The sequence below is a fragment of the Crinia signifera genome, chromosome 2, assembly GCF_055691185.1.
Source record: "Crinia signifera chromosome 2, ASM5569118v1, whole genome shotgun sequence".
Lineage (NCBI taxonomy): Eukaryota > Metazoa > Chordata > Amphibia > Anura > Myobatrachidae > Crinia > Crinia signifera.
The window spans coordinates 84,098,320-84,116,639 of NC_139218.1; the positions used below are offsets into that span (position 1 = coordinate 84,098,320).

The 18,320-nt window shown below is 43.6% G+C and overlaps 1 protein-coding gene across 5 annotated transcripts in view; it reads left to right on the forward strand.

Annotated features, from left to right (window-relative positions):
- Positions 1 to 302: 302 nt before the first annotated feature.
- Positions 303 to 18,320, forward strand: part of PDK3 (pyruvate dehydrogenase kinase 3) — a 77,871-nt gene continuing 59,853 nt past the window's right edge. Inside the window, exons 1-2 of one of the 5 annotated variants that reach the window (XM_083172517.1) lie at positions 303 to 431; positions 879 to 994. In XM_083172517.1, coding sequence (XP_083028643.1) covers positions 889 to 994 — 106 coding nt within the window. In that variant the 5' untranslated portion in view covers positions 303 to 431; positions 879 to 888. Of the gene's footprint in view, positions 432 to 457; positions 780 to 878; positions 995 to 18,320 lie in introns of those variants that run through there. The other 4 variants (XM_083172515.1, XM_083172513.1, XM_083172516.1 and 1 more) reach the window with 4 other exon arrangements.

The window sequence follows — 18,320 nt, forward strand, 5'->3', positions numbered from 1 at the left end:
GCATTTTCTTCTTAGTACACCCTGCCTATTAAGTCCAACTAACCAACTCCAACTTTACATGAGACCTGGGAGAATTTTTCAAACAAGTATTACAGTTAAATAAACTACACTTCAAAACAGGTAAGTGGACACGTAATAGGTAAGTCAATGATAGTTAGATTGTGATTAGTTGCCATGAGCAACATCTCCACTTAGCCTCTATGGAAGCTTTGATACATCTATCATGCTACCTGAGCAGTGAGCACCAGTGATAACACAGTATGAGGAAGGCGGCTGCGCTTCAACGGTGTCAGGAGTGACGTCACCAGCACTGCCGCGTCCTCGTTTCATCACCTGTGCGTCTTACCTGAACGAGCACCATCACGTTCTGTTTTTCTGATTTCATTACCAATCACAGAAGCGTACACTGAGAAGGGGCGTGTCGGCAATAGGTAAGGAGACTGGGCCGACACGCCCACTTGCTTGGTACTCGGGAACGCGCTTGGTCTCCCCGTGTAGGAATGCTGGGGACGTGCTGTGCGCGGGCCCGCCAGGGTCAGGGGGCGTGTCCGGGCCTCTGCTGCTGCTGCCGCCGCTGCTGCTGGTGCGGGAGGTGTGTGAGGCTGAGCGGCAGCATCTGAGCATTGGCTGATCTGTGACCTGTTATTATTACCAGCATTGTTTACCTCCAGCAGTGACAGCCACTTATCTGCCAAACTGTAGCATCAGCTCTAGCGGTACATGCACACGGAGCAGTACCTGCATCACTTACTATATGGGCATGTACATATAAGTGCATGGTCAGATTTAAGTTACTATTAAGTGTATTATAAATATGTAGATTTATTTTTGTTACTATTTGTGACGTTCTAACTATCGGTGGTCACCTGCCTTCATAGGAGCATCATCATGAGGCTGTGCATGAACCTTCTGAAAATCACCATCCCTAATCAAATCGAGTACTACTCCAAGTTTTCCCCCTCCCCTCTCTCCATCAAGCAGTTGTTGGATTTTGGTGAGTTGTTTTCTATGTACTCATGTCATTTTTGTGTTCTGTTTGATGCCAGGATTCCTACTTTAGGTTATACATCTGAGATGTCATTCGGCAGGTTTTCTACTACTAGGTTATACATGAGATGGCATGCCGGGTTTTCTACTACTAGGTTATACATCTGAGATGGCATGCTGGGTTTTCTACTACTAGGTTATACATCTGAGATGGCATGCTGGGGTTCCTACTACTGTTATACATGAGTTGGCATGCCGGGTTTCCTACTACTAGGTTATACATCTGAGATGGCATGCTGGGTTTCCTACTACTAGGTTATACATGAGTTGGCATGCCGGGTTTTCTACTACTAGGTTATACATTTGAGATGGCATGCTGGGTTTCCTACTACTAGGTTATACATGAGTTGGCATGCTGGGTTTTCTACTACTAGGTTATACATTTGAGATGGCATGCTGGGTTTCCTACTACTAGGTTATACATGAGTTGGCATGTCGGGTTTCCCACTACTGGGTTATACATCTGATATGGCATGCCGGGTTTCCTACTACTAGGTTATACATCTGAGATGGCATGCTGGAGTTCCTACTACTAGGTTATACATGAGTTGGCATGCCGGGTTTCCCACTACTGGGTTATACATCTGAGATGGCATGCCGGGTTTTCTACTACTAGGTTATACATCTGAGAAGGCATGCCGGGTTTTCTATTACTAGGTTATACATCTGAGATGGCATGCTGGGTTTTCTACTACTAGCTTATACATCTGAGATGGCATACTGGGTTTCCTACTACTAGGTTATACATCTGAGATGGCATGCCGGGTTTCCTACTACTAGCTTATACATCTGAGATGGCATGCCGGGTTTCCTACTACTAGGTTATACATCTGAGATGGCATGCTGGGTTTCCTACCACTAGGTTTTACATCTCGGATGACATTCCCAGTTTATTACTAAATTGGAGCCACAAAAATGCAGCTAGTTAAAATGAACAGTTTCGTACTGTAATTTAAATGCTTCTATAGTTGATATCTCATGGTCAATATAATTTGATGGAATTATGTTTTAAAATGAAATAAATAGACAGCTGTAATGAAAACAAGCTGTCAGCTGTTCTTAAGGGAAGCATAACTGCTTTTAGTTGGTGTGTTCTAGTATTGGAAAGTACTTGTAGCCATAACAGTTAGCAAAAGTTGTTTCATTTTGTTTTAGCATCATATCATTACTGAATAAAGAAAGAAAATATTAGCCTATGTAGTCTGCATATACTGTGAAGTCTAATAATAGTCTGCATAAGTGGCTCATTTTCATTTGGAAATTCAGATTTTATTTTTTTATTTTTATTAACCTTTATACTGTATAGCTCCAACATAATACACACATGTACAGATGTTTTGGTACTTGTTTCCTAGCACGGCGCCCATCGCATACCATACTTAGTGGTGTGCGATGCGATATTCATGTTAAATTAACAGGAGTGCTTGTACAATGAAATATCACATAGCATTGCATGCCATCAAATGGCATGCGATGCAATGCGATTTTTAATTGTACAAGCACCCTGATGGGCACTTACAATGTTAAATGCACCCCCATTGTCAACGCCACCCCCACTATCAACGCCAACCCGAAGCGTGGTGAGAGCGAGCCCGCAAGGGGCGACGGTACGCATCCTCCGACCTTTTCATACCCCCACTATCCATGTCGGCGTGGAGTTGATTTTAGATAATGTGGTGAGCGCAGGCGGTCACTCCCAGTTTGATAACAATGAGAGTCCCCTAAATAAAAGTATAGCAGTAACATATTTGGGCAAGGCACATCAATTACTGTTAATCTCAGTCATAATATTTAGTGATAATGGCCCTTGCTCACATTTGCACTCAATGTCATATTTTTAAACATCAAGAAGTTTTACACTATATCTTGTTATGATATCAACTCTTATGTGGTTATAACAAGAACTAAAGGAATAGGTTTATAACAACACACTTACTCTATAGGGCATGGGTCCTCAAACTGTGGCCCTCCAGATGTTGTGAAACTACAAATCCCAGCATGCCCTGCCACAGTTTTGCTATAAGGGAGTGTTAAACTGTGGCAAGGCATGCTGGGATTTGTAGTTTCACAACATCTGGAGGGCCGCAGTTTGAGGACCCATGCTTATAGGGTGTACTTATCCTATGTTCTGTCCAGCTTGGTTTAAATGTATAAGTCAGGCTCCCACTGTGGCAGTCATGGTACCTCCTTGGACGCGTGTTTCGCCATTGAAAAAGGGCTTGTTCACCAGTCAATCTTCAGCAACCAGCAAACCATTTTGGATTTCTTTCTATATACCTTATTAAGAATAACATTTACTAACAGGTGAATCTGACTTCCATCATTTGCACCAGGTTTTCCTATGCATAATTTTTCCATCTTTAAATATTCCAAGTTATCAGTTTGTTTTGCATTGTAGTAAAATGAACTAAAATATAGTTTAACTAGAGGATTGCTTGTCTTTGGTTGTGTAATTAGCATTACTGTACTTGTACTTTATCCTTCTCTTGTTTTATGATTGACAGCTCTTCCAACAGACCCAGGAGGTGGCTTCCTAGTGTCATTTTTTTTTGTTGGAGTTTCACCTGTAGCCATAATCCCCAGACTTTCTCTTAGCAGCAATGTTTTATCTCCATGTATTTTTGAGAGGCAATGCAATTTTGGGGGGGTATTTTTGGAACTTTGTAAAAAATATATATTTTTTGTAATTTTTGGGGGCATTTTTTGCATTTTGTAAAGTTGTTTTTGTATTTTTGTAATTTTGTATCCTTGCTTCTCAAATTTTCTTTATATTTTCAGTATATTAACTAAACTAATCTATAAATTATAACAGTACAACCTCTTTCTTAATCACTTTTACATCGCAAGATGGGTTTCTAGTTTTCCTTCTCATCAGCCATAGGTATTTATTACAAAGCCTTGATGTACATGACGTTGACAGTTTTTCCCCTGGTGCATATATGTGAAGATTTTTGCCAGTGCTTACTCGAGAGCAAGCAACATAAAGTTGCCCATGAGCGAAACATGGGCTATCAAGATTGATGCCTGCAACCTGTAGTGATTGTCCCTGTGCCTTGTTGATCATCATAGCAAAGTGTAGGTGGACAATAACATTTTTGGGCCCACGGGGTCGGGATTGGGCGTTTTAGTGGCCCTGAACCTAATCTGGACCCAATCCAGCCACCTCACGTTGGTTTTGTCCAAATCGGTCCAACACTGTCCGAATGCATAAATGACAAACAGACAAATATGTAAGAGATTGGGGTGTCCCTGTAATTGCAGACACCGTCTTGCTTTCTGAAATGTATTTGGGGAGGTCATGTACTGTATGGTGGTGAAACATCTTAGGAAATTTTAGATACCCTTTTAAAATTGTGCTCTGGTGCCCTTAAGTTTCTAGTTTTGCATCTGACTACATTTTCAATGATTTTACTTTCCATTAGAAACACATTTCACTGTATGTAGGGACGTATCTGTCCCGTCTCGCTTACCTAGCAGCCTAATATGGCATTTATCAGGATATGTCCAAAGTTGTTTTCACAGCGATCTGACCACGAGGATTCTTAAATCAGTTGTCGAGCAACATACTAGAGCATATAACCTAGTTTTTCTTTCCTGTCAGTCGGGAACCAAAAACTGATAACACAGGATATGGGCAATTAATCGGTTTCTCCAGTATGATGATCTGGTGGGTGTGAATTACTTTTTTTTTTGTTAAACTATAGAATGTCAAAAATCACAACAGTTTTCCCAGACGTAAGAGGTAGATAAGTTTTTTATTTAGGATTAAAATTTGATATACTTTACTATCTTTACTAAAATAAAAGTAACAAGTTTGGAAATGCATTATATTCGTGTTTCAGTATTAGTGTTTTGAAGAACACTGCTAAGCCTATTATTAACAGGGGTAAAATTACCAAAGCAAATCCATTTAAGTAGACATGTCACCATTCATTATAGACTTATGTGTGTAACTCCAAAACCAACAAGGTCTATTCAAAAAGATCTTTATTAGGCTTGTTTTTAAAACGCAGTTGAAAGTAAATGACTGAACAAACAGGCAAAGTTTTACATCACAAGCTTAAACCCTGAACAGCGTCATTCTCCTCCATAATGGTCTCCCTGCCTGTGAAGAGATTGCACAGTGATTCTTTATCCCGGGCCATTGGGAAGGGATGGCATTGATGTGGTTCATATACACTCATGTGGTTGAGAAACTCAGACACCTGTTCAGTAACACGTAGGTCCTCATTTAAATTTGATTACAGGAGCAACATGATGGAACATGGGATCCTTGCGCTGTCAGAACGAATGTGTGTTAGTATGGTCGCAGAGTCAGTAATGTCTGCAGATCTATCTGGAATCCTTGTCTTTGATAGCTGAAAACAGCCCACATCATAACCGAGCCACCGCCGCCCTGGATTGCTCCATTTTCCATTCATGGTCCATTGCCTTTTGAACTTTTCTCCACACTAGTAATCATTAATTACAGTGGGAACCTTCATTTAGCAAAATAGGATATACTTTCCAGACCTCTTTCACCCAGTGGCAGTGTTTGCAAAGAGTTGTGCCATGGGGTTATTGATGCAAACAAAGTGGCCTATTGTCTCTTGATTGTCCTTGTACCACTGTTTAAACAGTGCTGTAACTAGTGGCCCCAGTATTCATCTGTGGCAACTTTGCATTCTGGTCAGATGTTACAATGTGTGTCAGGTGTCCACATACAGAGCATGAATGCCTTCCATAATGTAGTGTAGATGTGTTATCCCTTTCATTTGTTGCAAGTGAAAATCCAAACTTATCCAAACAAGTGTTGATTGTGGGATGAAGAAAACCATCTCTCTAGCACCACCTCTCAAAGATTGGTCAAATGCGCTTAAACTAAGCATCTTGAATGCAAATTATGACATAGGATTGCAGATATCTTGTGTGTGTGAAAAAATCACATGACAGTTGGTGACAGTTGATAGCCTATAAGATCCTGCCTTGAAATTAGAGTAAATCAGAGCCTGCACATCTCTAATTAATAAATATATATATATATATATATAATATAATCTATATCAGTATATAATAATGCAGGAAAGTGGTGGCATGTACTGGGAATGGAAGTCACTGTCCCTGGGTGGTTTATTGTGTGGTGGTGTTGTTTTTTTACACACATTGTAGTGTAGAGGTTTGGATACAGACTTTTGTGTGGTCTCTAGGGATGAGTTAGAGGTGGATACTGTAGAAGTTTTTTTGCAGTTGACATGTTTTAACGTTATGTGCTGGAGCTGCACTCTACTTGTGCAGACCTCTGGATACAATGTTGATCACAGTGACCTAAACCTTTATCGTTTGGGTGCAGTGACAGCAAGCAGTCCAGAAAATGGGAGTGTCTTAGAAGGCACCTTCACTGGCATTGGCAGCATGATTTCATCAGACACCCTTAGAAATCTGAGGGTTACTCAGATGTCTGATCGTCACACAGTTGATCCAATGATGCATCTTCTGACTCGGCAGCAAATCACAGAAGGTTATGGTGGGCGTTAGACACCTCCTTGGGCTTTAACATATTTTAGCACCGTCCGTGTGCGCAAAGACGCTATTATGTATCTGACCCATTACTGATGCACCTGTGCTAGGCAGATATTCTGCAGTACACCTTGTCACTAGAACTGTCAGTATTACCAACAAAAATTGTTTTATCATAAATACTTTTTTATTAATTACATTATCTCAGTGTTCCATTTAAAAAAAATGGAGCTGCATACATGTTTTGCCCAGTTGCAATTTTACCTATTTAAAGAAGGGTGATAAAGTGTCACCCTTTGACATCCTGTACCTACAAATTGCCTGGAAAACAATCTTTCCACCTCATTAATCAGTTTACTGTGATAAATGTGGCTAATACTGCACAGCTTCTGTGGATGGTTTTATTATGATTGGTCTGCTTGCTGGACAAGAACAAATATGGGTTAAGTGCATGCCGTCTGTTCCAGGGTTTATGGGGACATGTGTAACATTTTAAATTTTTTTTTTCCTTGTTTTTTCTTACATTTTATTTTTAGTATTTTGTGTAAATATTAAGAAAGTTTTTTCTAGAGGAGCTTCTGCTGCATTTTACATTTTTGCCAAATTAACCTCTATAAATTAACTACAGCCCATATATACAAATTATGTCATGTCCATCTGAACTCTAATGTAAATAATCAATGAGGTCATAAATTAGTTAACCCTAAATGGCTATTGAATTTAGGTTTTTCTGTTGTGGTTTATTGGAATTGACGGTACTTATTTAGTTTCACGGCGGCTGCATGGCCGCGCGCTATTTCCGGGTTTGGAGCTCGCCAAACTTTCTAAAATAAACTAAATAAACTCCATGCCAACGTGGAGAGTTCATACCCCCACTATCCACGTTGGCATGGAGTTGATTTTAGATAGTGTGGCGAACGTAGTGTTGGCGAGCGCAGCGAGCCCAGCAAGGGGACTCAGATGCGCGGCCTTGCTGCCACTGTGAAACTAACCAAGTACCGAATTTACTCATTTTCATATGACTATTTGTGCTTAGCAAGCCAGAGCTATGGTGATGTGTGTAAATATATTACTTAAGACAGTTGGACATATTTAGGTTAGTTTGTGCTTTTGTGATACCTGTGAATTACAGATCGTTTGGCCGTTGAGATATGCTGAAATGCAGATGTATTACAATGGGGACATTGCCCAGCCAGAATACATAGAGGTGCCCAGTGGGGGGATTCTGGCAGTTAGAGTATTGATGCCAGCATCCCCTCCCTCTGCCCATCCATACCTCCTTTCCAGTAACCTACTCCTAACTCTCCCCATTAGTGCCTAAACCTGACCTTCCTACCCTGCTGCGTAATCCTAACCTCCCCTCCTGCAGCCGAACCACAAGTCTCCTGCTACGACCTAAACCAAACATCCCCAACCCCCCTTCCCAGCCTAACGCTAACCCAACCCACATACTTATTGTCAGGATTCTGGTGTCCGCATCCTTACTTATGATGAGATTCAGGCATCAATCTTCTGTCCGCAAGTCAGTATGGCAGCATCGGTAATCTGACTTTGGGCATCCCGTCTGCCGGGATAGTCACCACGTCATGTCCAGCCATATGATGTAACTCTCGGAGAGATTTTGTAAAAGGGAATATAGAGTAGTCTTTGTTAAGGTACAGTTTCCATTAGACCTCTAAAAACAGTATTTCAGCAATATTTAAGTATTGGGGGTAAGTAAAATGTGCGTACTGTTGCAGATCTTAGAGATTCCTGAGGCCCTTACTTTGTGATTGTATGCAGTCTGCATAGCTTTCTATGCCAATTTACCCGGCAGCGCTTGGTTCCAGCAGCAGGGCAGGCGACAGGGGGGTCAAAGGGGACACCTGCACCAGGCCTCAAGCTTGTAAGGGGCCCCAAGGTTCTGAGTTGCTCAGGGGCTATAAGCATAGCTGCAGCAGTGCAGTGCCTAGCAATGGTTTATAAAGCACCCCCCTGGTTCCTGTAAGGGTACTTACTCGGACCCTCCTCTGGTATTAGGGAATATTAATTATGTTTCTTTTGTAACAATTAAACACATTCAATATGCAGTATACTAAAAATGTTTTGCTCTCCGGGGCGGGGTTAGGAGGGCCCGCCAGAGATATCAGTGTACCGGGCCCCAAGATTTCTGTTGCTGGCCCAGTCCAGCACATAACATCATCTTTAGATGGCATCAGTCATAGTGATCTATATTTACCTTTTTATGTAATTTATTCACCAGAGAGAAATCTTGTGGCTCTTAAGGCCCCCATACACTATGCGATTTTCGGCCGATTTCATCCGATTTCGGCCCTTTGGGCCGATAAATCGGATGAAATCGGCCGAAAATCGCATGTGTTTGACATCTGATCTGATCTGATGCGCGTTCCCGTGCTCATCAGATTGGATCAGGTGGTCGTACCTGCAGAACATAAGATATATCGGAATCTGAGCCATCGTGGGTGCTTTTTAGCACCCACGATGTTTCAGATGCGATATATCTATATGTAGCACTCTGGGTACCTCCTTCAGGTGCGCGGCCATCCTCCAACCCCTCAGTGACAGTAGCAGCAGCCGGCGTCACAGATAGGAGCAGACGCGATTGGAGGGAAGAGGGCAGAGGGCGGCAGTGACACACTCTTCCCTGCTTCAATGTTCAATCTGGAATGACAGGCAGCACTGGCTTTAGAGCCCGGACTCTTTCTCTCCCCTGCTGCTGAATTTAAGAACGGGCTGTAGAGCCCCCACCCCTCCCTTTCTCCTGAATGTCTGCACTCTGCACAGGCTGTAGAGCCCGGACCTCTCCCCTGCTGCTGGACGAATGACACCGTGGGCAGCAGAGCCCGGACCCCCCCCCCCCCCCCTCCCCCTCCCCCTTTCCCCAGCTCGTATAAAACTAAATAAACTTTGGCTTGTGAGGAGAAGTTGACAGTGGTGTCTGTTATCTAGTACTAGGAGACGGAACACAGTATATGTGTCAGTGACTGTGCATTAGACATGCACAGCTCTCTGCTGCTAGTGGTTATGCTGTCTGTTCTGTTGTAATACTGGAGGTGCAGTCTTCAGTTGCACACCTTTGTTTCATATAAGACCAGAGGCGTAGGGAGGGCAGAGCCACCGGAGCTCCTGCTCCGGGCGCCGATTTGTGGAATGGCGCCGCCGGCCCGCCCCCCCTCCGCAAATGATACTGCCGGTGCCCGGGGATTTAATGGCGCCCGCTGCCGCTCGCACGGATGCAGCTGTTTTTTTTTTAATGTATAGTGCTGCGGCAGCCGGCAGCGAGCTCCCAGCATAAAAACAGAGGTCTCTCCCCCACGTGTCCGTCTGCGGCAGCAGGAGGACGGAGCTCCGTCCTTCCTCTGCCTAGCAGTGGAAGCTCCGCCCATCAGCCCAGCAGCTGCCATTCCGTCAATCTTCCGCCCGGCACCTCCGTCCACGGCCCTGCATGTGATCTAGGAAATACCTGCCAGCTTCGTCCACTACAGCAGCTAGGCCCCCTCTGCCCAGCACCTCAGTCCCACCCTCTGCTGACTCCAGGTAACTCTGTCCCCTCTCTTCTTCCTCTGCCCCCAGCTGTGTGACATGCAGTGTAAGCTGCAGCACTGCCAACTGCCATCTGTTTACACTACTATCGAGGGGCATTATGTGTGTTGCTAAGGGGGCATTATGCATGTGGCACAATGGGGGGATATTATGCATGTAGCAATATGGGGGGGGGGCATATGGGTGCATGTGTGTAGGTGGCACTATGGGGGCATATGTGTATGTGGCAATACTGAGGGGGCATTATGTATGTAGCACTACAGGGGCATTATGCATTTGACACTATGGGGGCATTATGCATGTGGCACTATGGGGGGGGGGCATTATGCGTGTGGTACTAAGGGGGGCATTATGCGTGTTGGTAGATTCCATTACAGTGTCTTATATAGCGCAGCAGATTCCATTACAGTGTCTTATATATCGCAGCAGATTCCGTTACAGTGTCTTATATAGTGCAGCAGATTCCGTTACAGGTTCTTATATAGCGCAGCAGATTCCGTTACAGTGTCTTATATAGCGTAGCAGATTCTGTTACAGCGTCTTATATAGCGCAGCAGATTCCATTACAGCGTCTTATATAGGGCAGCAGATTCCGTTGCAGCGTCTTATATATCGCAGCAGATTCCGTTACAGTGTCTTTTATAGAGCAGCAGATTCCGTTACAGCGTCTTATATAGCGCAGCAGATTCCGTTACAGGGCCTTATATAGCGCAGCAGATTCCGTTACAGTGTCTTATATAGCGCAGCAGATTCCGTTACAGGTTGTTATATAGCGCAGCAGACTTCGTTACAGCGTCTTATATAGCGCAGCAGATTCCGTTACAGCGTCTTATATAGTGCAGCAGATTCCGCTACAGTGTCTTATATAGTGCAGCAGATTCCGTTACAGTGTCTTATATAGCGCAGTAGATTCCTTTACAGTGTCTTATATAGCGCAGCAGATTCCGTTATAGTGTCTTATATAGCGCAGCAGATTCCGTTACAGTGTCTTATATAGCGCAGCAGATTCCGTTACAGTGTCTTATATAGCGCAGTAAATTGCGTTACAGTGTGTTATATAGAGCAGCAGATTCCGTTACAGTGTCTTATATATTTCAAATGTAACATGCCAACACATGTTAGCCACGCCCCCAATTCATTACCGGGAGGAGGGAGGGGGCGCGAAATATGCCCTTGCTCCGGGCACCATGGCACCTAGCTACACCGCTGTATAAGACCACCCTAAAAGGACATATAGAATATTTAATGGAGCAGATGATACCAGCGTACAGACGTTGCAGGATGTTGCTCTATACGGGAAGCGAGACGATCGACATATACATCCATCCGACAGGTAGAACATGGACACCTGTATATGTGTGTAAATATATATATATATATATACACATACATTGTATACATATATATATATCCGTAGTGCATCACTCCAATAATGGGAGCAAAATGTTAATACTGTAACAAACTAACAGTTCCCTCCAGATGACAGCAGCGCTGTTGCTATGTATAGTTCGAGTGGCGGCGGCGGCGCTGTACAAAAAGACTGCAGGCATGGAGTATAAGCCAACGTTTCAGAGCCAAGTGGCCCCTTTATCAAGGTGCAGAGCGAATCAAACGTCTCTGATATAAATACGTGAGTGAGTTGTTCGTGTCTCCAGCTGCGGAACCATGCTTGGTGTCTTTTTGTACGAGTGACGACACCCCCCGAACTACATATACATATACCGCCATTCTCCTTTCTTCAGAACAGTAAAGGTGGGTACACACGGGGGCAATATTGGCTGAAATCACTGGGAATATGGTCGCTGAGCGACCATATTGCCAGTGATTTGGAGTGCTGCTGGCGATAAATCATATTGCACCGTGTGTACACAGCATAATACCTGCAAGGTATAGCACTATTCAGGCCACTCCCTACAGCCATCCCATCAGATAAATCTGATGGCACATCCAATTTGCGTCAGATAAATCACGTGATTAATCACATGTGATAAATCATATGTGATTTATCTGACACAAATTTGATGTAAAACATGGCACATCAAGTGTCAAATTGTATGTAGGCCTCCTGGGAAGCTGCCGGGGAAATTCAAGGGAAATCAGATGCAATTTTACAGGTCAGATAAATCTCATAGTGTATGGGGGCCTTTACAGTATGTGAATCATTGCATCCCTGTTAACTGGAAAAATTTGATTATTGGTAAATCTACAGATGGAACACTCCTCATTAAGCCTGTTAATTGGATTAAGTGAGTAATAGAATTACTATGCTAATCCCCTACTGTATTATTCTATGTATTGTATTGCTGAACAATAGGATAGCCATGGCTAGCCATGGTGAGCCATGACCTAAGGAACAGGGCTCCAACTGTATGCCATAGTTCTACACCATAGTTCTTTTTCTATAAAATTAAGAATTATGTAACGGTTGACAACATAGTTGAAATAATTAGAATTTTTTTTATCTGGAGACCGCCCGTACACACAATGCTCCGATATAGCTGCAGATATATCGGCCACCGGCTATGCTGCAGGGCTGACACAATGGGGAACATTTACTAAAAGGTTCTATAAATGAGGTCATGTTCATTTTCTAGGATGCAATAGAGAAATGATAGACTGGATCTGATTGGTTTCTATTGCAACATCCCCTCTTTTCATTTTTAGAACCTGTAATAAATTCACTCCAATATTGGCCAGTGTGTATCCAGCTGATGGATCACAATTTTATTTTTAATGTTGTCCTCCTGAAAAAATTGTTAATGGCAGCATACATGGAGGTTGGTGTTCAGTACTAGTACAGATCGCATGGCCTCATGATGAGTGTAGGTTTTAGGGCATTCTAGCAGTAATCGGTGAGCATAAATGCATTGTGGCAAATCATTTAACCCCTTCCCGACATTTGACGTACATTTACGTCATGGTCGGGAAGCACTTCCCGACACATGGCGTAAATGTACGTCATGGATTTAAACTGTCACCGCGTCTATAGACGCGGTGACAGTTTCAACATGTCTGCTGTCCCTGACAGCAGACATGTCCGTGCATGCCCCGGGGGGGCTGCGATGCCGCCCCCCCGTCGGCGATCGCTGTGATTGGCTGTTCAGTGTGAACAGCCATTCACAGCGTTTTCCTGTGTCACCGGCGAATAACGTTCGCCGGTGACACGGGATCAGAGGTGATTGGTGCTGTAAAGTACAGCACCAATCACCGCGGGGTGTAAGGGTGACACTGGTGTCACCCCACCTCACCCCGCCCGCCCCCAAAGGCCGTGATTGGTCCGTCGGTCCGACGGACCAATCACAGCCAAGGAGGGGGATTTAAACTAACGGTGACTGCACTGCAGACGCCATTCCGGTCTGGAAAGCGTGCAGTGCGGTCACCGTACCCCCCTGCCGCCATACTGACCAGAATACTTGCTGCAATACTTACCTGATCGCTGCTGATTGCTTCCTGGATCCTGTTCAATAATTGTGCCTTCCTGTGAAATTGTGCTGCTGCAGTGTACTAGCTAGATAGATAGAGAGATAGATAGAGAGAGATAGATAGAGAGAGATAGAGAGAGATAGAGAGAGAGAGATAGAGAGAGATAGAGAGAGATAGAGAGAGATAGAGAGAGATAGAGAGAGAGATAGTGTCAGAGAGTGCTATATTTTGTGCTGCTGCAGTGTGATATAGTTATAGATAGAGAGAGAGAGAGAGAGAGAGAGATAGAGAGAGAGGCCTACTGACAGAGTGCTATATTTTGTGCTGCTGCAGTGTGATAGTTATAGAGAGATAGAGAGAGATAGAGAGAGAGAGATAGAGAGAGATAGAGAGAGATAGTGACAGATTGTGCTATATATTTTTTATATAACTGACTGCTGCCCCCTCCTTTTGTGCTGATCAGTATAAATTAACTGATCAGCAACTTTTTGGGGGCGCAGGTTTTTTTTAATATATAGATATACCTGTCAGTGCTGCTGCTGCAGTGTCATAGAGTGATAGATAGTGATAGATAGTGAGAGATAGAGAGATAGAGAGAGATAGTGATAGAGAGTGCTAAATTTTGTGTCTGCTGTCCCCGCCTTTTGTGCTGATCACTATATCTGAGGTGATCAGCAACTTTTTTGGGGGTACAGAGGTTTTTTTTTTTTTATATATACCTGTCAGTTGCACCAAAGGTTGTGCACCTGCTGCACCTCACTGGTAATCAGTGTCGCATCACTGATCACCTTTTTTTTTTGTGTGTGTGCTGTGGGGTATTTTTTTAATTTTTTTTTTTACACACACTGTGATTTTGTGGGTGTCCTGTGGCCGCTGTGCGCTGATCAGTGACGTACATCACTGATCATCTTTTTCGGCACAGGGTTGATCTATTTTTTTTTTTTTTTTGATCAAATTCCTGTTGCCTTTCAGTGACAGACGTTACTGACCAACATCTGTGCTCAATTTTTGGCGCAGGACCTTTTTTTTTTTTAACCCCTTCCTTTTTTTTTTTTTTAACCCCTTCATTTTTTTTTTTTTTAACACCTTCATTTTTTTTTTTTTTTATTGGTATAAAGTATTTTTTTTTTTTTCTGCACTACATACACACTACACACTACATACCCCCCGGATTGAAATAAAGTTTGTGCCCCCCCCTACACTATACACGTGTTGAAACATTTCACTACCGGTAACACAAAAATAAAAATGGCATCCCAAATGTCCTCCCAAATGTCCTCCCAAATGTCCTCCCAATCATCCAGGAGAATGTATTCAGTGGAGGAGGCATATGCCATGCTTGCTTCTGACTCTGACACAGCCAGTGATGCAAGCGGGGAATTTGAAGGATTTGCCTTAAGCTCCTCTTCCTCCTCTGCTGATGAGGGACCCCCTCAAAGACGCCCCCGTAGATCAGCTGAGATTCCCCCCCCAATAATTGATCTAGTATGGACCCCACCACCAGACAATTTTGAGCCCCAGGTTCCTGAGTTTTTGGCCATGCCAGGAATCCAATTTGATTCCACAGGTCTCAGAGAAATTGACTTTTTCAAATTATTTTTCTCTGATGATTTTATAAATTTAATGGTGGACCAAACTAATTTATATGCCCAGCAGTTTATTGCTCAAAACCCCACGTCATCATTTGCTAGGTGGACCCCTGTAGATGCAGTAGAGATGATGACGTTTTGGGGTCTGGTGTTTCATATGGGCATAGTAAAAAAGCCAGAAATTAGGCAATATTGGAGTACAGATGTTCTGTACAGTACTCCATTTTACCGTATGGCCATGCCCCGGACTCGATTTGAGACAATTCTTAAATTCATACATTACACCGATAATGCACAGTGCCCACCCAGAGATGATCCCACCTTTGACCGGCTATTCAAAGTCAGGCCGGTCATTGATCATTTCAGTGCCAAATTTGAAGAGGTGTACATCCCTGAAAAATTTATTTGTATCGACGAGTCCCTTATACATTTTAAAGGAAGGGTTAAATTCCGCCAGTACCTTCCCAGTAAGAGGGCAAGGTATGGCATAAAAATGTATAAACTGTGTGAAAGCACCTCAGGGTACACCCACAGGTTTAGGGTTTATGAAGGGAAGGATTCAAGAATTGAACCGCCAGAATGCCCCCCCTCCCTCGTAGGTGTTAGTGGGAAAATTGTCTGGGATTTAGTGCACCCCTTCCTGGATAAAGGTTATCACCTCTATGTGGATAACTTTTACACTAGCATCCCCCTGTTTAAGGCCCTTGGTTCAAGAGGTACAGCAGCTTGCGGTACTGTGCGCAAGAACCAAAGAGGCCTCCCAAAAACGCACATTGCCCAAGTAATGAGAAGGGGTGAAAGCAGGGGAATATGCAACGAAAATATGTTGTTGGTCAAATATAAGGACAAGAGGGATGTCCTTATACTGACAACAATTCACGGAGACAGTACCACCTCCGTCCCTGTACGAGGTACCAGTACCCACACCTCAAAACCTAATTGTATCCTGGATTACAATAGGTACATGGGCGGAGTGGATCTTTCAGATCAGGTACTGAAGCCGTACAGTGCCCTGCGGAAAACAAAAATCTGGTACAAGAAGGTGGCCGTGTATATCATCCAGATGGCACTGTATAACGCTTACGTGCTATTCCGTTCTACCGGCCAGAGGGGGACATTTATGCACTTTCAAGAGGAAGTCATAAAGGGCCTAATATTTGGGAACCAGCAGGCAGAGGGCCCCAGTACTTCTAGTACTGGCCCCCGTATTGTACCAGGGCAGCATTTTCCTGATGAAATCCCCTCCACTGGAAAAAAGGGCAGGACACAAAAAAGGTGCAAAGTTTGCTATAAAAAGGGAATAAGAAAGCAAACTATTTTCCAGTGTGACACTTGCCCCGACAAACCCGGCCTATGTATAAAGGAGTGTTTTAAATTATACCACACATCTATGGAATATTAGGTTCATAATTTCACCGTGCTTCGGGGGTCTTGCTAATGCCACATAGCACCCACCATTCATTCCACCAGAATCTGAGCCGCAAAATCCAAAAATCACTCCTTCCCTTCTGAGTCCTGCCATGCACCCAACTGGTATTTTTTGGTCACATGTCAGGCATTGCCGTACTCGGGAGAAATTGGGGCACAGATTTTGGGGTGCTTTTTCTCCTTCATACCTTCTGAAAATTAAAAATTTTGAGCCAGAACTGCATTTTTGTGTAAAAAAATGTAATTTTTCATGTTCACTGCCCACTTGTATCAAAATTGGTGAAACCCCTGGGGGTTTAAAATGTACACTCTACCCCTAGATGAATTCCCTGAGGGGTGTACTTCGCAAAATGGGGTGACTTGTGGGGGGGTTCCACTGTATTGGTGCAACATAGCACCCACCATTCATTCCACCAGAATCTGAGCTGCAAAATCCAAAAAATCACTCCTTCCGTTCTGAGTCCTGCCATGCACCCAACTGGTATTTTTTGGTCACATGTCAGGCATTGCCGTACTCGGGAGAAATTGGGGCACAGATTTTGGGGTGCTTTTTCTCCTTCATACCTTCTGAAAATTAAAAATTTTGAGCCAGAACTGCATTTTTGTGTAAAAAAATGTAATTTTTCATGTTCACTGCCCACTTGTATCAAAATTGGTGAAACCCCTGGGGGTTTGAAATGTACACTCTACCCCTAGATGAATTCCCTGAGGGGTGTACTTCGCAAAATGGGGTGACTTGTGGGGGGGTTCCACTGTATTGGTGCAACATAGCACCCACCATTCATTCCACCAGAATCTGAGCTGCAAAATCCAAAAAATCACTCCTTCCGTTCTGAGTCCTGCCATGCACCCAACTGGTATTTTTTGGTCACATGTCAGGCATTGCCGTACTCGGGAGAAATTGGGGCACAGATTTTGGGGTGCTTTTTCTCCTTCATACCTTCTGAAAATTAAAAATTTTGAGCCAGAACTGCATTTTTGTGTAAAAAAATGTAATTTTTCATGTTCACTGCCCACTTGTATCAAAATTGGTGAAACCCCTGGGGGTTTGAAATGTACACTCTACCCCTAGATGAATTCCCTGAGGGGTGTAGTTTGCAAAATGGGGTGACTTGTGGGGGGGTTCCACTGTATTGGTGCTTGGGGGGTCTTGCTAATGCCACATAGCACCCACCAAAATTCCACCAGAATCTGAGCTGCAAAATCCAAAAATCACTCCTTCCCTTCTGAGTCCTGCCATGCACCCAACTGGTATTTTTTGGTCACATGTCAGGCATTGCCGTACTCGGGAGAAATTGGGGCACAGATTTTGGGGTGCTTTTTCTCCTTCATACCTTCTGAAAATGAAAAATTTTGAGCCAGAACTGCATTTTTGTGTAAAAAAATGTAATTTTTCATGTTCACTGCCCACTTGTATCAAAATTGGTGAAACCCCTGGGGGTTTGAAATGTACACTCTACCCCTAGATGAATTCCCTGAGGGGTGTAGTTTGCAAAATGGGGTGACTTGTGGGGGGGTTCCACTGTATTGGTGCTTGGGGGGTCTTGCTAATGCCACATAGCACCCACCAAAATTCCACCAGAATCTGAGCTGCAAAATCCAAAAATCACTCCTTCCCTTCTGAGTCCTGCCATGCACCCAACTGGTATTTTTTGGTCACATGTCAGGCATTGCCGTACTCGGGAGAAATTGGGGCACAGATTTTGGGGTGCTTTTTCTCCTTCATACCTTCTGAAAATGAAAAATTTTGAGCCAGAACTGCATTTTTGTGTAAAAAAATGTAATTTTTCATGT